Genomic DNA, 27,697 nt, shown 5'->3' with positions numbered 1-27,697 from the left:
GTCGACCCGCTGTAGTCGAGTGTTTGTGTGTCGGTGTGTGTGTTCGTCTCAACGTAGCACGAAACGTGTCTCCTCTCAGCAAAGACACACAAACGTGAGACGTGCTAGATAACGTTTTTGGTTTTTTTTCTTGGTTTTGAAAGTTTTCTTTTTGCCGCCTTAAGATTGTTGCGATTTTATACTATGTATATTAAAACATTCCGCTTGTAAAACGTAATATTTATCCGCCAGGAGCAGCCGACTTCGTTTCTACTAAAGAGTGTCCGCTTCTCCTCCCCTCGATGAAGCGCTGCGATGCCCTCTGATTTTATATCCCTCCTTAGCTCGGATATCGACCTCAATTCCCCCAAATCTCTATACTCTAAAGGTAAGATTTATCTAAAAGAAGGTTACTGTGAGGTCGCTAATCCGTTTTGTCCTTGTCTAATGGGAACTAATATGATTGTCTTGATAGCTCATGTTAAGCTGCTAGCTAGCAATGGTTAGCCTCTTTTCTGCTAGTAGCAAGACTAGCTAGCATAGTTAGTCAGCTCGACTACCCTTGCTGGTTAGTTGTCCATGTCACATGCGTGGAAAAGCATGGTATGTTAGAATAGTAAAGTAAATATAACAACAATTATGTGTGTTTTTTGGTTACACTTGTCATGCAGATTGATGACTAGCATCATTTTAGTTGCCTATATGAGCTAACACAGCTTTGTGAGGTCGCTGCCTACCCACCACATTGTTCCGTGGTTTAAGGTACTTAAGTAGTGCTCGGGTTCTGCAGAGGTGTGTATTTGTGTGTGCGCATATCGCATGGATGGAAAAGTAGTGCATGGCTGTCCTGTGTTTTCTCCTTGTTTGGTTTTAGCGAGTGACAGTCCCTCTGTTGTTTTGGTTTGTTTGGTGGAATCGAGCCAGGGTATCCTCCTCACATTCTCTGGTTTCACTGAAAGAATGCAGTTATTGGCCCTTCAAAGCCTAGAGAGTGCTATTCTGCCTATCAGGATAAGGGGCCCTCTAGTGCCAAAATATATTTTGCCTCTAATATCGCTGCACACTTGTCAGCCAACTGTTATGTTATTATTAGGTGGGTGTTGCTGCATCTCTGGAGTGCAGAACCGTTAACTAATGTTGCATTTAGCTTGGTTAGAGCAGCACTTTGCCTGTAAGTCTGTCTTTTCACTTTTTAAACATCGCCTCAATTTAATGTGCAAAGCAACTGTCACTGAATATGCTTACTCTACTCAGGCAGCTACCATGCATTTGCTTGTTTATGAGGGAGGCTTGTATATAAACTATTGATCCTAAAGTGCAAATGTAACCTGAGACACAAGAATTTATGCATATTACTTTTTCTAAAAACAATGGTGCTATTTCACCCCTTTGGGTTTTTCCCCTTACATTTTAATCACATTAACAAATATTATTCTTTCCTTTTTTATTTTTTTCAAATATTATTTGTACCCGACTGGGCCTTAACTTGCCTGCTGGTCCCACATCTGTCTGGCTGCTATGTATAGGGTGCTCATGAGCCAGCAGAAAGCTTTGCTCTGTGACCCTGAAATTCTCAGTTGAGACTGCCATATGGTCACACCGTATCACATGATGACTGTTTATTTATATCTCTGTAATTGGGTGTGCGCTCTCACGTTGGGGTCAAGGTAACAGACATGCTCATCAACGATCTATTGGGAGAGCTCATGTATGTCAGACGATGTGGGTGAGTAGAGACAACTGACCAAGCTGCCAGAATATATTGCATTATTTAGTGGGTTCTGTTTTTTTGTTTGTTTGTTTTGAGGAAAATGTGAAATCTCAGAAGTTACAAATAGAAATAGTAACGCAGGGTTTACTGAGAAGCAAGCAGGGTCCTACTGGAACCTGGACAGCTCAAGAACTTGTGCCTGATTTTATTACTGCGACAATACATCATAAACATATAACTAATGATCAAGATAGTGATTTTTGGCTATATTTACATAAAAATTATGCTTACTGGGAGAGAAACAAAGTCTCTTCCTCTTTCTCACAGCAGAGAGACTGTTGTTCCTGTGTGAGGAGAGCAAGCCCTCGAGCAAAACTGTAACGGTGTTTTGTTTTTTGTTTATTTTCCCCCCTTTTGGCTGATTTGAAAAACAATCTGCTAGAGGGAAATGAAAAGTGGCTTCAACCTCGCAAAAAATGAGTTAGCAACAGCAAGGTGAATTGAAACGTGATGAACAGACAGACAAACTGGGATGCTATTTCCAAATCCAAGTGCTGAAATCCCAAAATTGAAAACCAAATACCTACCCAACAGATATAGAGATTAGGGCTGCCCAGTTAATTGATTAATCATGAACATGCTTTGACCCCCTACAGTTAAATAAACGTGTTCAAGGAATATTAAAAATGTTTGCTTTCCCACACAGTGCAGTGCATTAAAGCCACTGAACTTTTATGGACTACCTGGATGACTAACAGTGCATTAGAAGACAGCCAATGACTGAAATTAAATGTCTAGCACAGCGAAATGTGTAGAGCTTGTCCCCCGAAGTGGAGCATGAGTCGTTGTTTGGAAATGACTCGAATTTAGTCGAAATGACGTAATCCTAGAAGAAATTATATGCAAAGAGTGCTGTAGAGTTGTGTCTGCATTGCAAAGCATTACAACCTGGTGATTGAGCCGCATGAAAACACACCACAGACTGGCGTATAATGAATGCACGAAGGATGAGAAAAACGGTGCAGTGGTTGCTAACAAGATCATCCAACACCAACTCAGACGCTCATAAAAATGCACCTGTACCTTCCTAAAAATTACTTACTTACATACTCGATCATGTCTGTTTGGCCAAAGATAAGTGTCCAGTAATCACAGGACATAAAGAGAGGTCCAGAAAAATTGTCAACATACTTAACAAAAGTTTTGTTCATACCCATCATGCATGTACAGTGAATTGAGTATTTTGCTTTTAGGAAATCCAGTTAGGCTAGGTGAACAACAATTCACTGCAAAGATGTTTTAATTCACAGGAAAGTAGCACAATGTTTAAGTGAAAACACTTATTGAATTGGGTATTGGAGAATGTGTAATTCTACTACAATCGTTACTAACCAATGGTAAAAGCAATAGATATTCTAGTAAGTGGTTGTGATTGGTGTGGGTGGGATATTGGTTTTCTCCTCATTGTTACCTTATGTCAGGACACAGATTTTACGTTACTCTCATTACTGGGATTAAAAAAAAAAAAAGAAGCATGTTTTGTTTGTAGCATATACACAAGGGAGATTTACTTCCACAACACATTTCTCCCACAGGTTACATACAGGATACATTAACCACTTGTCCCTGGCTGCCTTTGCTTTGTGTAATATGTTTACACTCAGTACAGACATTCACTTGTTTCTTTTTAAAGAAAGCAGGCCCTTCTCCCATTGTTATGTCTCTCAGGTATAAATGTAGGCCAATAGTAAACTCTCCCTTGCTTTAATGTTAATAGCCCTGCCTTCCACTTTATTGACTGCAGTCTTGTGGGTAATTTTTGGCCGTCCTTTAAAGGTAAAGCATGGGCTGACTTCACTACAGTCTAAAGACAGCAGTACTTTCCAGTGAAACCTTTTGAAATATTTAATTTATTACAAGACACTCAATGAAACCATGATTATTCGAAAGTAACGATGCCGTTAAGTGTTGGACAACAAAAAAGCTTGCAACAGCCTATAGCAATGGGACAACAGTGTGCAAGTGCAGCTCTTGCTACTTACTCTGGCTATGTTGAATGAAGGCACAGAATCCAATTCAATGTTATTCACGTGCCACAATATATGATGTATCCTGGTGACTAAGTAAGATGGATGTCAGTTAACTTGTTACTAAAGTTACAAGTAATAACTTTAGTAACAAGTTTCATCTGCTTCTTTCATCTGTGTAAAAGTGGTTTACATTAGGATACATTAGCTAAATGATGGCTTCCAAGAAAAAAAGTCTCAGGGGTGGACGGCGTATTTTTTTTTTTTTTTTCAACAGGCCGTACCTACTTAGACAAAGTAAGCAAAGGGCTACATACTGGAAACTACATCCAAAGTGCTTTATCATCATTTAAATTAGCGTACATTGTGCCAATTTTCTGATGTACACCACTGCATAGTCGGCTTTTGAAACAAATTGCATTTGAATCGATTGAAAGAACAGTCATTTGCCTTAAGACTCCTTCATTTAATGTTGCCATTATTGATTTCCTTTTCTTTGGGGGGGGGGGGGGGATTTTGCCTTTGTGTTTCTTACATGCAGAAATTAATAAATAATAACGCCTACACACACCAGGTGGTATCTGTGGCCCCAAGGACTGCTGAGCTTGCAATAAATGGTGAACTATTAATGAAACTGGAGTTAATTTTTCATTCTGTTATGTGCGTGACGTGCATGTGCACATATCTGTGTATTCATAATTACCTGAGACATTTCCTCTTTGAAATATTCTTTTAAAGCATGCTGCCTCATAACTTTAAATCACAATCAAGTTTGTGTTTGCCTTTTCGGTGCACCTTTGGCGGCTTGTTCATAAATGCAGATTGTCTTGTGCAGGAGTAGAAAAGTCAATCATCTCCATATGTTTTCTTTTAATACAATGTCCTTAGAGTTGTTTTTGGACATCAGACAGTGCTAGCTGTTGCTTGGTGTAGAGTGTTGAAATCTCCCCACATGACACAGGTTTCCATTTTTGTTTTTTTGTTTTGTTTTATCCTCAAGGACCAGTGAAATTCAGCCTCACTTCCAAAAAGTTATACAGTTTCTCTAAGTGGACAAATGGTTGGTTCAGTGGGGACAGGGCACAAGTTAAAGGCCACAGAGCTTCTGTTTTTAAAAGTCGAAATGCGTATGGCATGTATTACATGTAGACTCAGTTTGTACACTGTAGAGACCAGAGACTACTTTTAGAAGCAGCTGATTGTTGCTCAGATATGTAGTTGTCACAAAGTTGCCTACATATATTAGCAGAGGACCATCTTTTGTATGGTATTGTTTAATAATTAATGTGGCCTTGTGGTTTCCCTCTGCTAGCATCCACATCCCCATGCATGCTCACCTCTATAGCTACAGCCACAAGCAGAATCCATAAAATTATGATTAGGAGTACAGTACAATCAATTTACACTGTAGAAATGTCATTTAAGTAATTTTGTTAAACCTTGTTTATCCATCTGATTTGCACTAGCAGGCTGAAAGCAAATAAAAATTGTATTGGGCCATTTCTTGCAGTAATTTAAAATTTAAGATAAAGCGTTAGCTTTAAAAGCCAAAATGGCATTCTTTGTGGTTTAAATGTGGCAAGTAGCTTTTATGTCACTACTCTGGCTTGACCATATTGTTATGTGTTCAAAACCATAATTAAAGCAACACTGTAGGTTGTGATGCATCCCCCCCCCCCCCCTTTTTTTTTAACATGGAAAAAACAAACCAAACATGTGCTTGTCTAATAAGTTAATTGTTCTAAGTCTAGGTTAAAGTCAGTCCACCTCCTGGTAGGTTAGTGTGCTGTAGGCTACTGTTTGGACAAGCTTATAGATTTGTCCAAACAGACTTGTCAAACTTGCTACTGTAAAGCAAAATAAGACCAAAATGTAGTGCAGGAAGTGTATTTTGTGAACTGGAGAGGTAACCTACATTTTAAAACCTATTTTAAGGATTGGTCAGAAAACCTTTAAAGAGGTTTTTATCTGTTTTGACAGAGGGCAGTTCTTAGAACACTTATGTGCAGTTTTATAACACTGTCACTAATGTCAGGTATTTTTTACCTGATATCATATGGCTGATAAAACATACTTCCCATCTGAATAAGTAACCTAATATGTGGCAAATTGAAGTACTCTTGTTACATTTCCCCTTAAACAACGTCTCATGAAATGAAAACAGTATCATTGGGGGACCCTATATAAACGCTTCAAAATGAGTAAAAAATAAATAAACTGAGAATCGTAAACGAAAATATTGTTTAAAAATTAAATAATAGACATAACTTTTTCTTCTGCCCACCTCTTCCTTGTCGTGTGAGCCTTGTCCAGAGAAGGCACAATCTCTTTGCATCGCTGACAACTGTGGGAGAAATAAACAAAAGATGGCATTTGACTACAAGCACGTGGGTGAAAATCATCCGACGTTAGTGTTCTAGGGTTAAGCACAGGTGACGAATAAAATTAAAGATAATTTTCCTGGAGGCATTTCAGGACAGTGATGACTGACGAGACTGGCTTCAAGGACTTTGCTGTACGTGCGGAAGAAGGTGTGCAACAAAATCCAAACAGCAGCTGTTGACACTGCAGCAGTTTCTTAGTATGGTGTTTCCACTAATTGAAGCACTTAGTATACTGTTTCTCACACACATTTAAAATTGAGATAACATTTGTTTTCAAACTTCAGGATTTTTTGTATATGCTGCAAAACGGCTTCTAAGCCCACAGAGTCTGTTTAAAAAAGTAAAAATAACATTTTCTGGTTTTCCTGAAAAAGTGAATCTATCACCTAGCTTTAATCGGCGCTACTCGTTTGATGTTGTTATCTTTGTAAAGGTATACAGAGTGGTTCCGCCACTGGAGGTTTATATACAAATGGGAAGCTTAAAAAAGAAGCCCAGGTAGCCACAGAGCTGCACTCTTGGGGAAAGTGACATTTTCACCTACAGAAAGCTTGTTTGGTTTTGAAAGTTATACTTTTGGATAGATTAAATAGGTGAGGTGCAGGTTTATGCAGGGGTGTGGACGCACAACTTCTGCTGGATTTAAATTTAAACAGGAACATTCAAATGAAATTGATTCCAGAAGAATATTTGTTTTACCACATTCATTTTAATTTAATAATCGCCAGAAGCCAAAATTGTACATGAAAATAAAAGCCCTACTTAACATTATGGCTGTTGGACTCTCAACAAAGCATTTGGAAATGCTGCTGTTTAGTTGATGGATTATTATGAGCTTTTTTTTTTTTTTTTGCTTTAGATGGAATTTTAAATTCAAAGAAAATAGAGAATAAATGGGAGAAAATAACAATAGGGCTCCAATTAATCATTTTTATTTCAAGTCTCCACGAGCACAAGTCACAGCACGGTTTGAATATAGACACACCCTTTTGCATATACTGCACACCCTAAACTGGAAAGTGTGCTTCAAAAGTAAAAATTAAATCGCTGACAGCAATCCAATCTGTGCATTTATGAACCTGAAGTGATTGACTCAATAACAATGTGTGGTTATTGGCCTGTGTCACAAGGTAATTGAATCTTGTGTGTGTCTCAACCTAATATTTGTGCACATTTAAACAAATTTGTGCTGCAGGTAAACATGCTAATCATTATTTTTGGCTTTTATGATTCATAAAAGACTCCTTAAAATGCCTCTGATTTGAAAACATTTCTTGGGTAGGTTTCCCACCACGAGCAAATCCTTTAGGCTTAAACTGCACTGTGGTGAACTTTTAGAGGGGTAATTTAGTAGAGCTCTGAGTTGTAGTCAAGAAGATTATAAGATTCTGTAAAGTTTATTTCTAATAAACAACCATTTGTAGTGCATGTGTGCTGTTTTTTTTTTTTTTTTTTTAAAGAAAAAATCCTATGAACAATGAACCCTTTTACAGTTTGACTTTCTGTGGTTGTTTTGTGTTGCTGTGTGACCAGCAAGCACCCAGAGAGAACGGGTGATTTATACCCCTTTCAGGCCAACAGTGACATTCTTTAACACAGTGTGGACTCCTTTTGATCTGTCCAGTACATGTAAGCCTTTTGCCAACCTTGGCAAGAGGGTACCCAGCTTAGTGAACAGCAATTTCTGTCCTTTGTTTTTTTTATTATGTGCTGCTCTTTTTTTAGCAGAAGTGCCATGCTACTCCTGCACATGTGTTGGGAGTCTATGAAGAGAACATTTGTTTGCATGTGATTGAATACTGAAGCATATACATGGTAGGGCTGTGCGATATGACCAAAATCTCATATCCCGATATTAAGATATCTATCGTCCGATAACGATATAAATCACAAAAATGTAACATTTTCTATAAATTCTGTGAATCTCGGGCAGCTCGACTTGCGTGAAGTGTTTTCAGCAAGGGGATTGCGTACCTGGAGTGGAGTGTTTTAACTGATACAGGAAACTATACATTTTTAGACATAAGTTGTAACGGCCGCCGTTTTCTTTGAGTATTTATTACACCGCATGCTGCGGGGAAAAGCCTGTTCTAACGTTTGAGTTCTAACGGTTTTTGTTTTGTTTTTTTTGTTTTTTTAGCACCTGACGGCTCTTTTTTTGCTTCTCATCCGTAAACAATATGCATCTTTCACGTGATTGAGTTTATTTTGAAAAGTCTCAACAGGATCTTGAGCTTTATTGTGAAAGGTTTATGTGGAACAAGCCAACACGCTGTGGTTTTACCGTCGTTGTTGCTAACGACAACGCATAAAAACAAACGCTTGTCTGTCTGTAGTGTGGTTATATTAAATATAAGAGAAAGACAGAACTTTAAGAAATTAATATAGCCACTACAGTGACCATCAAAACGATGAAAAAATATTGCCGTAAACAGTTTATTTTGCAACACCACGAAACAAACAATAGCGTAAAATGAAACGATAGATGTTTTTATATCGTCATCCGATATATATCGGTATATCGAACAGCCCTAATACATGGGTTCAAAGCAGGTGACAGCACATGTTCAGTGTACCCACTATGCATGCTTCTATTGTTCATAGGGATACTAGTTAAAGCTGAGGTCATGTCTCGTTGTCAGTCAATCTGTAATGCAATCAGCAACAAAGACTCACTTTCTTCATGCCACACACCACAGGCAAAGATTGAGGGCTGTTGTGATATTCGTGCACACAATCAGACGGTTGCTGGCAGTTCTCTATAGTCTCTGAAGCTCGCTGTGAACAGGTTCACTGAAATCCACGTTTTATTTTTCTAGCTGCACAGGAAACTGATCTCACCGAGATCTGTGAAATATCACAGCTCTTTCTATATTTGTTAAGAAAAAGAAATGAAACTTTCTCTGGCCTTTTGACATTTAGATTGTGCTATTCATTCAGCAGTGCTGTAAGGGGATTTGATGCAAACAATAGCAGATTTTATTTGTTCGTTGTGTGAACTTTGGTGATGCATTGCCACCAGCTCAGCACCATCACTGACATCACAGAAGTGCAAGATCATGTGTCTTGTCAGCGTCATCGCTCTGTTGGGAACAAAATCATAGGCAAGTGTTAGATGACTACTACGCATCCTTGGTGCTGTCGATGCAAAGCTGAAATATCCATATCAAGGTGTTGATAGGTGCCTGTTTCTTAGCAACCGCACTACCTAATCATGTGTTTATCTAGCATCAGATCTGATTTATTCCAGTGTGGCTGCAGTGGTCGTTATGTCTACAAGGAATCATGTTGCCATTAAATATCTTCATGACTCTGTGGGTTTTATTACACCAAACCCCACGGGAGGCTAATTTAGTTCATCATAAGATACCCTGTGTTGTGCTAGTGTTGACTGCAGAATTTTTAGAGGATTGCAGTATTGCTTCCACTTGTCTTCGGAAAGCAAATAAGGAAACAACCAGTTTTGGTGAGATACTGTAGGAGTTTTGTTTTTGCCATGAAGCTTGCATTAGTGGAAGTGAAATTGACTGTTGGCAAGGTTCTATTTTGCGAAGAATTGTGACGATTTCTAGAACTAAGCTCCAGCAGTTGTATTATGACTTGGACTGTGCTTGCGAGCAGTTCTGCATTAGCTTCAGTTTGAGGCTAAGATGGCTGTCTTATGCAACCCTTGAGGCCTTGTTTTCAGTAGAATAAGTTAGAACATTGTGTGCTTCATGTTTCCAGGGTTAAATTGTGACGAGACCTATTTGAGTTAACTGGCAATAAAGGCAGATAGTTTTTTTGTTCTATTTTTAAAAAGTTGGAAGCAGTTGTGACTTGAAGGTTGCTATTTTCATCATGGTCCACCGTTCCTAACAGGTTAAAAGGAAACCTGCTGAAAATGGGTATTTAAAAACAGAATATTTTCATCTAAGAAGAGCGGGTATGGATCTTTTTTTTAGTTGCATTGTCCTCTAATTACCAATAATCTCATTTATTTTTCAGAAACTAATTTGTATTCTCCTGCTCATCCTTTATGGCAGAGTCGGTATATGACCTCCTCCCCAAAGAACTCCAGCTCCAGCCATCGTCCACCCAGACAGACCCACCCACCATGAGCCAGAATAGTGGGGGAGAGGCGGGACCTCCCCCCTCTGCAGCCTTGGCGTCAGGTGAGCTACCTGTTCAGTCCATGAAAACCATGATCTGGGATCAGTTTCTCTGTTACAAACTATTACCCAAGTCAGCAGGGGTAAAGAAATGTGGCCTTGTGTGAGTGACTGGGGGCAACTTCACCCTTTCATCAGTTTCCGAGGCAAGATTTGTGACTAAATGGGATTTATATAGGCTAGTATGTATTAAGTATTTCAAAACTGCTGACATGACGATACATGGTTATTACGTGTTAGCTGGGCCCCATGTTATACAAGGGTACAGCACCAACAAGTCAGTCGGGGGTCAGTTCTAAAGCCCTTCTGTGCAGCTAAACACAGGATTTATTCAAATATATGTTGTAACTTTAAAATTTTCCAATATTATACCGTATTGATGTCTGTTGTGTTGTTGTCTGTCAGCATCTTTTACTGTTAGTGGTGGGCGATCCTGTTAGCAGCAGCATGGAAAGTGACGTTGCTTATGAAGCCTGACTTGACACTCGCTGTTTGCGGGCCTAGTGAAAAATTTCAACACCCTTAGCACCTGATGTGAAGATATCATTTAACTCCACACAGCTGTGTGCTCAGTAGTGTTGTGTACTTTGGTACAGAGGCTGGAGGCAGTGTTCAGAGTATTTTAAACAATGGAGAAGAAGCTGCTCTGAACCAACTCTACAGTGGCAACACTTTAACCACTCAATGTTTTGATTTTTTTAGAGTGTTAATAAAAACATTTCAAAACATATCAAGCACCATGACAGCGTTTTACCTTTTATATTCACCCACTCTGCAAACACACCTCCACCACCTCACCTAACCAGTTCACAGTATAAATCTAAATCTCTAAAAAAAAAAAAAAAATTTATGTAGTGTTTTAGACTAATGTCTTAACTGGTCATTTAACACTCTTTGTGGCCAGGTTCCTGAAAGCGTGGCCCACAGGCCAGGGACGGTAATTTTATGCATCTTTTGAGTGTGACCAGGAAAAAGTGTTCTGCCGTTCATGTTATTCAATGACAGTTCTGATCATTTATTGTATGTATTATAGCTGAGCAGATAAATACCAATTTGAATTCCCCTGTTTTCGCCTTTGCATCTTTGACAACAAACACCAGCTACATGTACAGCTACATCAAAATTTTAAATTCAGAATGCAGCGTTTGCATGCTGACATGGCCTCTTATTTATTGTTTCACCTATGATTTGGGTTTCTTTTTTTTTTATAACTTTTTGACGCTTGTACTAAATTTTATTTTTCCCTTGGCTCTTAATGTAAATAAAAAAACCCCCATCAGATTGTCTCAGCTTTACAGATCCAAATCATCTCCTACAACATCCCTCATGTTATGACGTTATATAGTGTTTTAGAGTTGGCATATTGCATTTCACGTTTTCAATTTCTTTCGCTTTATTTGAGTATTGCCCTCTCTATAGTTTGAGTTTTAAATGCCTTTAACAAAAGTAAAAGAGATGCATCTGTTGCACCGTGAACCGTGCACAAGTGTTTGACTCTCATGTTACAGAGTTGCTAACATTTTCACTAATTACAATGGTTTTGTCTACTCATGAAACAGTGAAGTTGCCCCAGCAAACGTTGGACTGTATTTTTCAATATCACTTATCAAAAGCAAAGAAAATGGCCTGATCTTGGATCATGGTGCATTTTGATGTTCTTGACATCAGTTAAAACTGTGAAGGATTCTAGTCATGGTTTTCATCTAAAAAGCAAACTAACCGGTGAACAATCATGTTGGAGAGAGCGCGCTTTTTCTTTTTTTTTTAACGCTGCCTTTTTACTATCATGTCTGACCCAGCTGGCCCTAAGCAGTGCTGATCAAAAGCATGACTCATGTGATGTCTTTTAGATCATCATTAACCAAACAAACGTGCTTCCGAGTGTCTATAAATGATAAACTTCAAAAGATACTCCTTCCTTCAGTATATTAACTCATCCAGTTTACTCATTGACAGAAGTTAAGTCTTGAATGATCAGCTCTCTTGTTGCTCATTGGCTGTCTCATTTTTATTGCAGGAAGTGCCCTCTGAGGCAGGGAGTGTCTGCATATAAAATGGTCTGCAGTTCACTGCTCCATAGGTCAGAGGCTTGTTTATTCTGTCTCCATGGCTACGCTCAGTCCCAACCAAATATTCCAATTGGCATGCGCAAACTACTGTTTACTATTGAATGCACATTGCACAAACTCTACTGTAAACCTGGCAAATTTAATTTGGCGCCACATTATCAGCTTGCAAATTTGGCTGTACAAGAAAGTTTGACCAGATTTTGTTATTTTTCTTTCTGGCAATGTGTATGTAACAATTTGTAGCTTGCTTTTGTTTTTGTAAACAAGGCATGTCAGTTTTGTCACATTGATTTTTAATCAGAGGTTTTGTAGGAAATCAAAACATTGTGGGACCTATAGTACCCTTCTCAACTTTAACTTCAGAACATTTGGTCAGTGCTTGACAGCTCTCGCATGCACAGTGAGAGCACGTAACCCACAACAGTTTGTTGAAATTAGAGTTGGGAAGAGGGGAAATCTATACAAATCATGCACAAATTCAGCTGCTTGAATGGGACTGCTAGCCTGCTCTGTGGTGAACATCTGTCCTAACTTTTATATCTATATGCACTACTACAGATGCCACCTCTTCCACCTCCAGCCCTTCTGCCTCTTCCTCCCTCGCCATAGGCGTTACATCCTCTGGCCCCTCTACCTCATCGTCAGACCATCTCAAGGTTGCCCAGCATCTCCACTCCAGCGGAGGAGATGGCGCTGGTGTTTCAGAGATGCAAGGTGCGGAGGGTGCCCCCAACAGAGGCAGCAGTGGAGCAAACGCTACAGTAGGGGATGTAGGGCCGGGAGGGTTGCCGGGGCTAGGAGTCCAGCAGCCCCAGAACACTCCATCAAAGCGAAGGACTGTGTTGAGCATATCCCCACCACCCGAGGATCTGTTTGATGACAGCCAGATGTCTTGCCAAGAGGAACCTACCATATCTGGTGCACCAGGTCCCGACTCAGAGCAAAGCAGCAGCATGTGGGCCGATGAGTCTGTCTCGAACTTCAGTTTGATCAGCTCAATCTCCTACAATGACAACACGGAGGTGCCACGCAAGTCTAGAAAACGCACTCCTCGCCAGCGGCCCGGTCCCAAGCCTGCTCCTCCAGAAGACAGCATGGATGTGTTTGATGCTGACAGCGCCAAAGCCCCTCACTATGTGCTATCCCAGCTGGGCACAGATAAGACCAGTTCCATATCCAGGTATGGTGACACTTACTAGAGTACATTCTGTCTCTTTAGGTCAGAGTGCCTCTCCCCTTTGTAGGAATACATTAAGGTCGATTAAAGTTTTGCTTGGGGTAATTGGATTCTTGGATGTCACACCAATGTCATCATCATTTTTTGTCCTCTGCAGCTCTCTCGAGTCAGGAACTGCAGTGAAAGGTGGGTCACTGTCTGCTCAGTTCCCTCAGAGGAGTGATGGGAAGGAGCTAAAGATCCTAGTGCAGCCAGAGACCCAGCACAGAGCTCGCTATCTGACTGAGGGCAGCAGAGGTTCTGTCAAAGATCGTACACAACAAGGATTCCCCACTGTCAAGGTTGGAGTACAAAAGCTTCCAGCAGCTTCTTAACAAACGAAATATTACCACCAAAGGAAGAAGCTGCCGAATAAGATCGAATATAACCAATACACTGAGTGAGGAGTACTGCACGAGAAAGATTGTACTAGCACTGCCCACGTGCTTGTTTCCTTTCTCCTATTTCAATAGCTGGCATTTAACATGGATAACCTACTTGTCTCTTTGATTTCATTTCTTTTTTAAAAAAAATTTTTTTTTATTAAATCAACAGTAAATCCAGTACTCACACTGCAAACAACCAAACAAGTACCTTTACCTCTTGATGATAAATTCAGGTAGTGAATGAATAGTGATTGCCTTGTATTCATTATTAAAGTAATAAATTCTTGACATCGCTCTTGAATGGCTCAGTGGTTATGAACAGATCACATGCTTCTTTTGTACCATGAATAATGCTCACAGATAAATGATTGAGTTGATTGGCAAATGATTAAAACTTTTATATTTAACTGAAAATCTTTCAGGGCTGAGGGGTTTTGGTTTTTTTTGTTTGTTTTGGGGTTTTTATTAGAATCTGGAAAACTAATTTTATTTTTTATTTTTTTGTCTGCAGTTGGAAGGTGTGAGTGAATTAGTTGTGCTGCAGGTGTTTGTAGCAAATGATGCAGGCAGAGTGAAGCCTCACGGTTTCTACCAGGCATGCAGAGTGACAGGACGCAACACCACTGCTTGCAAAGAGGTGGACATAGAAGGCACCATAGTTATTGAGATTCCTCTGGAGCCCAGCAATGACATGACACTTGCGTAAGGAGTTCTTACAGATAATTAAAGACTAGTTATTACTTGCAGTGTTGATATTTAAAAAGTATTTGATATGTGCTTTTGTATATTTAGTTATCCCTTCCTTCTCCTTCCTGTGTTGTTTCTACAGGGTGGACTGTGTAGGAATTTTGAAGCTCCGTAATGCAGATGTCGAAGCCCGCATTGGTGTTGCAGGATCCAAGAAGAAGAGTACACGAGCCAGGTTGGCCTTCAGAGTCAGCATCCCCCAGCCTGATGGATCAACCCTGACTTTACAGGTTCCCTCATCGCCGATCCTCTGCAGTGAGTAACAGCCAACTAGGATTCCTGAAACAATTTGATGGCTAATATTTATAATATGTTTTAGTTTTATGTTATGTTATTAATGATAGTTTGAATCTTCTTTTACTCTTCAGCTCAGCCAGCAGGAGTGCCAGAGATCCTGAGAAAGAGTCTCCACAGCTGCTCAGTGAAAGGAGGCGAGGAAGTTTTTATAATCGGAAAGAACTTCCTTAAAGGAACCAAAGTTATTTTTCAGGAGAACATTACAGGTGTTGTAGCAATTTCTTTTGTCAGTAGCATTGTAGCTCGATGTCATGTGTGTTAATGGTTTTCTGCATATAAACCCTCTCAAATCTTTTTGAATTCTCAGATGATAATTCCTGGCAAGCCGAAGCAAAGATTGACATGGATCTTTTCCATCAGGTATATGCAAGTGGGGATGATGGTGATCCCCTTGAGTTTTTCACTGAATAATCTAAGCTGCTGTATCAAACCTGTTTTTTGGCATACACTTGACACAAAAATGTGATCTTTTTTTCCAGAATCACTTGATAGTGACAGTCCCTCCGTTTCACAACCAGTCAATCACTTCTCCTGTTTCTGTGGGTATTTTTGTGATGACCAATGCCGGTAGATCACATGAAGCCCAACCCTTCACCTACACTCCAGACTCGGGTAACAGCAAGCATGAAAGTTACATAGTTCACGATTTTCAGCCGTCGTGGCATTGATGGCTTTTAAATGTTGACACTTATTGCTAAGTGTGACACTTATGGGCTATTTATGTTTTGAAGAGAGTGAATAGAGCTAACATAGTACTGTTTTCAGATAGTTATAACAAGTTTTAATAGCACTACACCATTATAATCAATCATATAGACAAATCTAATGGCTGATTAAGCAATGCCGCAATTATTGCTGTCACAGACACATTTACCCTAATGGCAAAAAGAGATGTAGGGATCACTGGCAGTCCTTTGTGTTTCCACTAATAGATGAAGGTTTAATATGTAAATGTGTAGCAGATATAATTGGTCCTGACATTGGAGCATGTCTGGAACAGGTGGCATAGCATTCAGCGATCTTATTATTAACAAGGGATTGTAGTAGCAGGATGGTAGTTTATTTAAATAATCTGAATTATTTGTTTTATTGTTATTTTAGGAGATGTAGCATTTAAGAAATGTATAATTATAAGTCTCAGCAGTTGATTTATTGTAAGTGATCTCTACTAAAAACTCTTGGAATATCGTATTGATTTACTTGAAATCTGCAAATGTCAAATACATTTAATAAAACAGACACTTATGGCTTTTACTTTACAAGGTTATTTAATTGTTTTTTCTTCTTGTGTTTCATTTAAAAAATTAAAGCTCACAATGGCACAGAACTGTCAAAGCCCCCCACCAGCTGAGATAAAAACGGGAATTGTTTAACTCACTGAAAATCCTGTTTAAGTGGATCTATAAGTTCATATCAGCGTAATGTTGGAAGATGAAAGGGGACTTTTGCGTGGGTTCAAGTAATTTTAGGCACGGTGAAGCTGGTAGCCTGAGTCTGAGTGACAAGGGGAAAAGAAGAAACTGCACAGAAAATAAAGAGGAGGTGGATCACAGGTAAAAGTGGGAGAGTGAGAGGGAAATGGTGAAGGTGCAGGGTGTCAAAAACAGCCTCCATATTTAAGACACAGAACGCTATCTAATCCGCTGGATAGAAAGGTTTACTAACAAAATGTGTCAGAATGCTTTGCTGCTGTCAGGCCCGTCATCAGAAACATCTATTTCTTGGTTTTAAAATTCCTGGTTGAACTTTGGAAACTCCTTCCTTTTTAAGCTGGATGTTGAAGCTTAGTAGTTTTAGTTGATTCAATTTAAGTTTAAAACAGGAACACAAAGTGGCTGTTTGCCATGTGCGCAGTCTAACAAGTAATATTCGTAGTTGGATTACAAAAAGCGTTTTGATGGCAAGTGGTCATGGTAAAAGTAGATAATACCCTCCTGGTTTGTATGATTGTTGCAAACTGCCTTGTGCTTGGTGTTGGATGGGTTTTGTCCTCCACATCATCCATTAAAAACATGGAACATGCAGCTTGTCATGTATTGTCATTTGTGCTAAGCTCCTCATGTAGATTTCAAGTGCCTAATCGTTGCCATCTCACATTCTAACAGTCCTTTTCTCCACTCTTACCTCCAGCTGATAACTCAAATGTCCTGACAGTAAAAACGGAGGGGATATCCATGGTCAAGACCTGCTTATTTGATACCCCGATCAAATCTATGCCCTCTGAACAAACAGAAATCTCTGACCAGACATCCAAACGGCAAGAGGACACACCTATGGAAGTGTCTAGCAATCCACCATCCACAGAGGTCTTCAAAGTAAGATACCCCCTGCTTTTTGAGGAAGATATTTTAAAATATTTACTTGAGAAATACGGTCTGTAACACTGTTTTTCTTTCTCAGTCATCCCCTGATCCACTCATCGCAGTGCAGCAGACTCTGGACCTTGGCTCTAGTTCTCATCCAGGTGGAGAGTCCTTTCAGAGAACAATGCCTTTACCATCAGAAGATGTGGACCTTCCCCAGGCACCCCCGGTCTTCCCTAGCTTAGAGTCCCTCAGCACGATACAAAAGCAAGAAATTGCCCCAACAACCTCCTTCTCTGTGTCAGGAGACACCACAATACCACCTGTGACACCAGAAGTCCCCCAGCAGTTCCTTAGAGACCCCCAGGAAAGCTTGTCACCTGAGAGTTCCAGTAGTAGTGCAGGGGTGGTGGTTGTGGCCATGCCACAGATAGCACCTTCCTCTCAGGCACAGCCACAGCAGTCCCAGGTCTCCCTCTTTCCCCAGGAAGAGGTGGCCCAGCTGGAAAGGGCAGTTAGAGAACTCCAGGGGGGAAGTAACACCACGCTCCAGCAGGTGTTAGAAGCAGCTGTAGCTCAGCAGCAGCTAAATTCTGTGCTGTATAGCCCCACACCTTCTGCAGAATCCCTTCAGCAGCATGTCCAGGAGAACATGAACAGCCTTAGACTGGGGAGTACAGATAATTCACTGTCAGCACAGCAACAGCTACAGATACAACAACAGGAGCAGCAACAACAAATACAACAGCAGTTTCAACAACAGCAACAAATACTTGGAAACCTTCAGCAGCAACAGCAGCAAGTCATCAACAACATACAGATGCAACAGCAACTTATATTACAGCCACAAGAGCAACAGCAAATTATGGAGAATATTCAACAACAGCAATTGCAACAAAATCAGCAACAGCAAGTTCTAAACAATATTCAGCTTCAGGATCAGCAACAACAAAATCATATTCTTACCAATTTACAGCAACATCAGCTGCAACAACAGCAGCAGCAGCAAAATCAAGCGTTGAGCAACCTACAACAGCAACAGCAGCAACTTCAAGAGCAGCAGGTTTTGGAAAATTTACAGCAACACCTTCAGGCCAGCTCTCTCCTTCAACAGGCTGGAGAACTGCTTACTATCCAGACTAGCTTCCCAACACAACCTCCTTCACACACATCCCCCCCACAGCAACTCTTCCAGTCGCCTAGGCCCATGGCCGAAACCCAGGGGTCCCAACAGCAGGTCCAGGCTGCCCTCATCCAGAATACCCTGACCGTACTGACTAGTGGCAGTCTCAACTCAGAGCAGCAGTCCACAGGATCAACCCTATACCTGACGCCGAACCATCAGCCCCAGCAACAGCAGCAGCTGGCATTCATCTCCTCCATGGAGACATCAGCCAGCCAACATCAGTCTGTTTCAATGTTTCAAAATCAACCGCAGTCTCAAATGCAGCAACAGAGCACCCCAATGGATCAGCAGCAGTCCCCACAGCAGAACCAACAACAACCAGCACAGCTTCCAATGGGCCAGCAGGGTTCCTTATTTCAAAGTATTCCCAATCACTCACAGGGCAACCCTGCACCACAGCAAACAGGTCTGCTTCTCTGCACCACAGATCTGAACCCACAGGCTATCGCCCCTACTATTCTCTTTAGCACCCAGACCCAAGGCCCTTCCCCTATGGGGACCATTAGCGTTGGAATCACCCAGTCAGATACAGCAGAGCCCATGTCCTTCCAAGACCAGAGCTCTTCGGGCAGCAACTCAACAACCACTGAGAACCAACAACAGAGCTTGTTCCAGGAACAGCAGCCAATGCAAGTGGGCCCAAGTTCAAGCTCCGTCCAAAACAATCAACCTGTGGAGCTGTTCATACCACAGACAAATCTGTCCAGCTTGCAGAGTACTATTGCCTCACAGGAGCTCAACAACCAGGCTCCAGCCCCCGCCACAACCATCTTTGTGGTGCAGGGTGGTGTGGGTGTGGTAGCCAGCCCTGGTCAGCAGCCCCCAGAGCAGCTTTTCCAGACATCTGTGGGTGGCAATGTGGCTTCTCAAGGACAGGCCAGTCTGTTTGTTTTTGGCATTCAGAATGGTAAGACAATTTTGATCCTCTACACCTTTTAATGTAGAGTAAATCAAAGTTACCGATGTTAAATTCTTATTTTCTGAAGAATATGGTACTATCATGCTCGACCTATTAACTTGTATATATCCATATCCGGTTCCTGGTGACTATTCTCTTAGTCGGCTAAATGAGAGGGATAAAAAAATGAGTCTGATTAGTCTAAAACTAAGAAACACTCTGATATTAAGAATATTGGACAATGTCAAAATCTCTAAACAAAGGCATTTGAAACCATTAATCACATTTATTAACAATAAATCATGCCTCCTAACTGTGCGGTACCTCACATGTTGCGTTATGAATATTTCACGTTTTACTCCAGACAATGAAGAAAAGGCAAAACACTTAAAATAATCCAATATTAAATATAATAAGAAAACATGGTACTAAAAAAGATTTTCACATATTATTAAAATATGACAAATTGACATCCGAGAAATGAATAAATTGCAACTGAAAAGTGTTGCGTATTGGGCTGTGCATTGCGAATGATGCACCTTGTTCGAAAACTCTTGACAACCACTTAATTAAAAGTTAAAATCTAAAAGAACAAATCAGTAAATAATCTAGCCATTTGCTTCTGCTTATCTAAAGTTGGGTCACGGGTCAGCAGCCTAAGCAGAGAATCCCAGACATCCCTCTTGCCAGCCACCACCTCCAACTTCTCAGAAGAAACATTGAGTTGTTCACAGCCAGCCGAAAGGTCTAATCTCTCCTGTGTATCCCAAGTGGGACATGCCCATCTGGAACATCTTACTCAGGAGACAACCACCTCAAATGACCCCTTTTGATGTTGAGCGGCTCTACTCTGAGCCCGTCCTGAATGACTGAACTCCTCACCCTATCACTCAGGGAGAGTCCATCCACCCTTCAGAGGAAGGGTACCGCTCGTATCCGCAAACTCATTCTTTCGCCTTTAAAAGACCTAACCCTAATAGTCTTAACAAAAAAAATCAAGCCTGATTAACAGATTTATGGCATTTGTCAACAACATTGCTCCATCTGGTGATAGATGGCTGCATAGCATCCAGGACACAATATACCGGCATTTGGCATCAATTAAAATTTGAAAGAATTAGATTAAACGGCTAGTATGTCTGATACCCACTAGTGACAGTAGTGATAATTGGTCATCTAGTCAGGCACAGCTCTAATCCATATGCTTTTTGTGTTACTCCATTGCTACAGTTATATGCTACATTTACTGTTTAATGATGGATAAAATTATTTTCTTTTTCTTTTAGACTCATCCCAGCTGCTCACTTCTTCTGGACCCAGCCAACCTGCGCAGAACCAAATCCCGAACTCCGGTCACATGCAGACTCTGCTGGATCAGCCCATGGCCCAGGCTGCCTCCCCAATCCCAGCTACCATGCATGGCAGCTTGCAGAACACCCTTCAGGCACAAATGCAGACCACCTTGGAGAACGCAATGCAGGCAAACACACAAACAGCCCTTCAGTCCAGTTTACAAGGAAACATAGAAGCGAGTCTACCAACACCAATGCAGACCAGTCTACAGACACAGATACAGAGCAGCTTACAGAATCAACTGCAGGCATCCATATCAACATCGTCCAGCATGGATAAAATTGAGGACCTACTGGAAAGCCTACAGAAGCAGTGATTATTGTTTGGACCATTGTCAGCACTTAGGGGGTGAGTGATGTGTATGTAGCTCAGAGTTATACACCCTAAAAATAGCCGTGTGTAGGGGTTTGTGCCAATGCTTAAAAAAAAGTCATTTAAATATTTAAGAATTACTTGCCCTTTTTACTGAAAACCCAAATCATGAGTTCATGTGACCTGTTTTTAAGAAATATTTATCATTAACTGTAGCCTCCATTTATCCATTGTTCTTGAATTAATGAACCCACCTTTGTTATTACTCCTCTTGCAGGATCAGAGAGGCCTGTAATAACTGCTTTATCCAGCCGCACAAATGCAGTGTTTTGTTGCCAGTTGTTGTTTTTTTTTCCTGTTTCTTTTTAAAATAATGTGAGCCTAAGAGATGATGACGGTGGTGGTAATGATTATGATGATGAGGATAAAAATATTTGTGGGAAAAAACAGGAAAGGGATAAAGAATGTCAGCAACAGAGGAACGGTGACAGAGGAATGGTGCCGTGATGGGAGAGTGTTGTGAAAGCAGATTTAAAAATAAAAAACAGTCAGTTATGGAATATCAGATTGCACATAACTGTCAGATAAAGGCAGAATCTCATTTTGAGTGTGTAAACTCCCCAAGATTTCATTTCACTTTGAGACAGTGGGTGTTTTTATTTTTTATTTTTTTTATTTTGTCAGTTTGGGAGATTAGCTGATGTAAAAACAGGGATAAAATCACGTCACAGTAATTCGATTTAAACTTCTTTTGCTGTGGAGAATATGAACAATCATGCTGTTAATACACAGCTTACATTTGCATATGTCAAAAATGCCATTAAATTTGCTCCAAGAGTACAGAATATTAGACTGTACAGTTCTTTGTAGGATAATGTTTCATGTTTTCTTTTAATAACATTTACTGGCATGGGTGGAGTCTGCACTCAAGCGGTTTGTTATTAGAGGCAGCACAGTTTAATATTAGTGTCGGCACCACAAGTATGAAATGAATTTTTATCACAAAAAGTCCGGTAAAGACATTGTGTTACTGAAAGCACCCTGGTGAGTTGAGGGAATATTGCACACTCATAAATGAGATTCATCCATGTGACGTGGCCTTTGTTGGCACGTCCCAGTGTTCTCTTATGTGCAGGCCTTTCTTGGTGAAATTTTAAATAGCATTCAACTATTTAGGGTGTGTTTTGTTTTTTTTTCTCCTTTTGTTGCTTTTGAAAAAGTTAACTCTTTATCAGTTAAATGTGGATAGAAAAAAAAACCTTTCCACTAGTGAAAATGGAGTGTTGTGTGGTTTTATAAACATTTTATCTAAAGCACTTTATAACCTCTTTTGTGTAACCTGCTACTCCTTATATCCATCCACAGCTCTCTACTGATCTAAGATGAATTTGTACTCTGAAACGTCCAGTGGGTGGGGTTAAAAAAAAGAAGAAGAAGAGGGGGGAAAAGCTGAAAGCAGTCATCTTTGTACAAATAGATACATCATTTTTACATTTTCTCTCATGTCAGAGTATTTTTGAGGTCTAGACAACTTTGTATAGAACGTCTGCTCACTGTTGAGTCCCTCTTTGTATTCAGTCCCAGTGGTCCAGTCAAGTCTATCCAAAAACAGCCATTCCTACAAACGGCATTGTCACTTGTCAGTGTTTGAGTGGTAACTAGGCCTTTTGTGTTTTAGACACTGACAACACATCTGAAATACTGATTCATTTAGTTTGTACATTTACATGAAGGATCTTCATTGTTTTGTTTTTTTTCTTTTGTACTAAGTCTCGGTTTTTCTCGTTGGAATGTTTTTACTGTTGTTCGTGTTGTGTTTCGATATTAAGTTTCTGTTTCTGTTTGTAGCCCGTGCAGGTTGGCGCCGCATGAAGCTGGCTCCTGTTCTTTGTGTTGTGAACAGGGGCTCACTGGTAGATGAAATCTGTTACATAGAGGTTGCCATTTTTGATTCCATCCTTGGTGCTATGTAGAGGAGTAATGGACACTTCTGTCGTCATGTTAGTACAGTTTGTACTATCAATAGCACTTGCATTCGTTTTTAGTTTGGAAGAAAAATCGAGTCTACAGTGCTGGCTGTTGTTGAGGGATCAGACTGGAGTGCAACCCACCCAGGCATACCAAAGCTCCTGATTGTGAATGGTCGCCATTTTGTCCTCGCCATCGTAACGTTTACTCATTTGCATTTGTTTGTTCACATAATGCAGCTCTCACATGGCTAACAATTCAGCATGCTGGGGGGGTTGTTTTGTTTTGCGCTTTTACAAGATTTCTGATAGTTTTGCGAAGGTACTTTGCTTCATGGATCAGTTTATCTCATTAACATTTCCACCAATTTGATACATCACTCTATTTTTCAATGAAGAGTTGACATTGTTGAACTTTCCAAATCTAATATTAGCCAATTTGGCGTTATCCCCCCCAAAAAAGGACATGTTTTTTTTTCTTGGAGACTTCAGACATTAGTATCGCATTGCTCACATGCATTGTTTACATTTTCATGGTCATACTCTTTTATCTTTGCAGCTGTTAGTGATCCATTTTAAAAGTAACTTATCTTTTTTAGAATTTTGTAATCCATGTATCAAAATGTAGAGTATTTTTGTAAAACTAAACTTTTTTTCTTTTTTGCTCATAGCAAAGAACTATCATTGCTAGTGTTTTGTTGGTTTTTCCCCTGAAATGAAGCGCAGGTTTATTAAGTCTATGACTGAAACTAGAAATGTAAGTGGACATCAAGCGATTATGTTAGACTTAAATCTACTGTCATGATATCGACTTTACGCAAACTGTAGAACATAACGTGAAGTTTACTCCTCTTTTTTGTGCTCTGTGTGTTTTGTGTGGGCGTTTTGTATTTTAAACTCCTCTTTTGTTTTTGTTTTTAACATCATGCATCTCAAATGGCACTTTGACTCGTCCATTAACTGTAGATCAAGTTAGAGTGCAGTAGTGATGTTTCCAAGCATTCCATCCCTCTCAGTTAGGGGAGCTAAAGAGCACATGATGTTGTGGAAGAAGTGCGGAACAGTAATGCCTCTTAAAGCCATACCAACACAGAAAGCCAACCCGTGACTTCGGTTTCATGAATGTAAATTTTACCTCATGGTGTGTGGAATGGAGCTTGCTCTACATCTGACATCGGACCAATACTAGGCTTAGAGAAGATATATTTTGAGGCGGAGGGAAGGGGATGGGCAGGGCGACACCAGCTGTCATTTGTGTCACTGCACATTGGTCAAATTGTTTTTGATTGTGGTGTAATTTCAAAACCGACCATTAGTTTTATTATTATTATTCATTTCAGTCCGACTTTGTCGAATAGCCACTTCACCGGGGGGGAGGGGAAAAAAAAAAAAAGAAACTGTTGATTTAAAGGCGTTGAAAAGAGCACACAAATCTTTGCATAATATTTTTGTCCTTCAGTCATGTAAATGAATATCCATGTATATTTAAATGTGAAATATACTGCAGGGGTATTTTGAATTTCAATTGTGACGCTTTCAACAGAACTTTGTGTGCCTTGATAACTTAAACGTTGCTCTGCTGTGTTTACTGGTGTCCCTTTTGTCTCATTGCTCCTTTTTATTCTCTAAGACTGTTTAACATCCGAAAGCTTTTCCGTTACTCTCTCCTCCCCCTGACACGGACATAACCGTAACTGTTATACTTTAACATGTTCTCAATCCGTTGCAAGATATCAACATAATATTGTGCAGCTTCACCAGTGAATTGTCACCTTGTTGTTTTCTATTGAAAATGCTTTTCATGCCTCATGAGATTTGTACATGTGAGGTAAAAGGGACGAGACAGTGGAGATTGTTTTTAGCGAGAACTTTGTGTTGATGTGCTTGTCAACATTACTATTGTTGCTGTGAAACGCTTGATCAAAAGGGGCAACCATGATAAATTAAATTGCCAATAGTGTGAGCTGTATCTTGTGTGTAATCAGTTTGCTCACTTTTCCTAGTTCGCTTCTATTTCACATTCTCCAACAGTTCTGTTGTATCCGTTCTGTGTAGCTTGAGCTTTAGTATCTAGCCTTACGACCCTGCAGTAGGGATAAAAGTCAAACCTGGTGTGTTATCATACATCTGAACTATTATTAACATGTAATTTTGCCTTTGTCTGGACATTTGTATACTCTTTGTTTATATCTGTAATCCTGCTGCTACATTAAATGAATTTTGAAAAACTGAAAATATCTTTTTATTTGCATCTTTTCACCACACTGAAAAGTTTATATACATCCTTTCAAACAATTATTACACACATTCATAGAAATTATACAGTAAATTCAATGGGGCTTCAGGTATTGGGGAAAATCTGTTCATAGTTTACTGATTCTTCTGTGTAGGATCTGTTGGAAGAATGCTAGTGGGTCCTCAGAGTCAAAGCCAACTTCAAACTCGGGTTTCTTTTTAAGAGCAAGGACAGCAACCAGGATGGCCAGCAAGGCAGTCAATCCCCATATGTGATATTGGCTTCCCAAATCAGTGTCCACAAAATAAAATGAGTGCAGCAGCCCCGACATCCCAACGACACCATATGTAGAGTGGTGGTCCTCCTTGCTGGTGAAGAAGTCCAATGGGACTGTGAACACAGCACTGACCTCAGCTGGGTTTGGACTGGGACAAAATGACTCCTCTATGAAGCCAACAACTGGGGTCACCAACAGACCGGTCTGTTGACAAAGAACGACAATTAGGAGGGGGTGATTTGAGAAAATGAATAAGACTCAAGTCAGTCAATACTCTTAAAGAAAATCATGTTTTATTCTACCTTATTAATGATTGGAAACAGCGTACAGACCACCTGAACGTCATCAGGTGATAGACCTATCTCCTCCTCCGCTTCTCTCAGAGCTGTGTCCACATCGTCATGGTCACTGGGGTCTCTCTTTCCACCTGGGAAACACACCTCACCAGCACTGGTCCTCAGCTACAAAGAAAGAAACATAAATAAGATGGATTTACAGGATAGATGAAGACAGTGACTGAGAGATAGCATCCATCTCAGTGTTATCTCAGCTGCTACAGGGTGACAGGAAGGGTACATCTTGGACAGGTCTGTTACAGGGCTACACAGACACAATCATATGCATTCACCTTCACACCTATCAGCCATTTAGAATCATCCATTAACGTAACCCCACTAACTGCCGTCTATGGGAAGTAGCCATGCAAAACGTCAGACATAAAGACCCCAGCCAGATGGTGGGTTCAGGCCCTGGACCACCTTGCTGTGAGGAAACAGTGCTTGCCACAATACTGCCCGTGGAAAGACAGTAGCAAGACTGAAAGTTGGTAAGATGTTAGTGAATCGACCTATATGCATTTATGTATGTTTTGGAGATGACTTTTTGACATTTTGGGGGAAGTTAGTGGGATGGACAGGATTAGGAATGAGTACATCATAGGGATAGTTCGGGTTAGAGGCAAGGCTGGGACGGTTTGGAAGTGCAGAGAAGAGAGGGTGCCTGCATTGGAGAAGGATGTTGAGGACATGCACGGAGTTGGTGTGACAGAAAAGGAAGCTGGGGATAGCGGTCAGATAAAGGTAGATGAAATGCTGTGGCGAACCCCAGATAGAGAAGTGAGAAGAAACCGCATTTACCCACTCAAGTTACCTCTTTTGAACGCAGCGTCAGCAAGGTGTACAGCCGCCCACTCCTCACGAACAGCGGGATCAGCACAGAAGCTCTGGGCAGCAATGGCAGATAGGAAAACGTATCTCCTATGTCAAACTGCTTTAAAATGCCTATAATCTCTTCTTTAACGTGCATGATAGTAAGTGACCTGGTTAAAGTCCAAGTCTTGAACAATCTGGTACGACTTATTATTAAATAAACACAAAATCTTGGAAAACAAACGTTGACAGCTAAAAACAATACTGTTATGCTTACAGTGAAACTAACGTTAGCAGCAGAGCTAAGTCTAATCAGTCCATGGTAGTTCAGAAAACACCTGCGTTGTAGGAAAGCTAATGTGTATATAATGGTAAACTTTCCCAATACCATTCGCCCTTCTTTGACAGCTACTTCCTGCCCGAGTTTAAGCTAACACCAGAAACGGATGTGATGTCGAATTGCGACAACTTCCGCTTTAGACACGTTATTCAATTAGCTAAAGCATTTGGTGTTGATGCTTGAGCCTCAAAAAGAGTACAAGTGTATTTTGAGAGTGTTTGATAATTTAAAACATTCTCTAATAGGATCACGGAGATTATGACTGCGGAGAAACTCGAGAGAGGGTATTTTTGTCGCGTTAGTCTCCTCTCTGCTGCCTCCTTTAGAGGTCGCCATAGTGTATCATTTACCTCCACATCACCCTATCCGTAGCTTTCTCCTCTGTCTCACTAACCCACTGTACATACTCCTTCCTCTTTTCCTCAATCTTCAACATCCTTTCTCCAGTATATCCGCGATCTATCATCTGCACACATCCAAACCATCTCAGCCTCGTCTCTCCAACCTGTCCATCTGATGTACTCATTTGCTAATCCTGTATATCCTGGTTACCTCCAGCTCAGCCTCCTTCCTGATACAATCCCAACTGTACTTGTCATTCTTAACCACAGTCTTGCTGCCCTGAAACATGTCCTACACCCCCCCTCACATCCTTTTTTCTTGCCACTCCTATTTCACATAGTACCACAGTCAAGTGTGTTTTGGTAATT

The 27,697-nt window shown here is 40.4% G+C and overlaps 2 protein-coding genes across 5 annotated transcripts; one reads left to right on the top strand and one right to left on the bottom strand.

Annotated features, from left to right (window-relative positions):
* nfat5a (nuclear factor of activated T cells 5a) lies at positions 1-25,215 on the top strand. Of its 3 annotated transcripts, XM_086298396.1 has the most exons (13): positions 1-94; positions 232-367; positions 10,127-10,255; positions 12,880-13,501; positions 13,656-13,839; positions 14,435-14,625; positions 14,753-14,925; positions 15,039-15,173; positions 15,275-15,327; positions 15,447-15,579; positions 17,098-17,282; positions 17,368-19,363; positions 20,641-25,215. In XM_086298396.1, the coding sequence occupies exons 2-13, from the start codon at positions 295-297 to the stop codon at positions 21,021-21,023; spliced, it is 4,257 nt and encodes a 1,418-aa protein (XP_086154522.1). In that variant the 5' UTR covers positions 1-94; positions 232-294; the 3' UTR covers positions 21,024-25,215. The 3 variants fall into 3 exon arrangements, with proteins under 3 accessions (XP_086154522.1, XP_086154521.1, XP_086154523.1); XM_086298395.1 differs by having other exon boundaries at positions 9-367; XM_086298397.1 differs by lacking the exons at positions 1-94; positions 232-367; positions 10,127-10,255 and adding an exon at positions 12,353-12,546.
* On the bottom strand, positions 25,205-27,643 carry nudt7 (nudix (nucleoside diphosphate linked moiety X)-type motif 7). 2 transcript variants are annotated; one of them, XM_086298400.1, is made up of 4 exons: positions 27,338-27,643; positions 26,649-26,721; positions 25,802-25,960; positions 25,205-25,703 (listed from the first exon to the last, which is right to left on the bottom strand). In XM_086298400.1, the coding sequence occupies exons 1-4, from the start codon at positions 27,511-27,513 to the stop codon at positions 25,350-25,352; spliced, it is 762 nt and encodes a 253-aa protein (XP_086154526.1). In that variant the 5' UTR covers positions 27,514-27,643; the 3' UTR covers positions 25,205-25,349. The 2 variants fall into 2 exon arrangements, with proteins under 2 accessions (XP_086154526.1, XP_086154525.1); XM_086298399.1 differs by lacking the exon at positions 27,338-27,643 and having other exon boundaries at positions 26,649-27,263.
* Positions 27,644-27,697: the final 54 nt, after the last annotated feature.

Source organism: Aulonocara sp. 'chitande type north' Nkhata Bay, linkage group LG7 (genome assembly GCF_057382095.1).
Source record: "Aulonocara sp. 'chitande type north' Nkhata Bay isolate Kocher_YH1m ecotype deep benthic linkage group LG7, A_spYH_male_GT1.1, whole genome shotgun sequence".
In the NCBI taxonomy this organism is placed as follows: domain Eukaryota; kingdom Metazoa; phylum Chordata; class Actinopteri; order Cichliformes; family Cichlidae; genus Aulonocara; species Aulonocara sp. 'chitande type north' Nkhata Bay.
The sequence above is the reverse complement of the archived record's forward strand: the minus strand, read 5'-3'. Positions and strand labels throughout refer to the sequence as shown.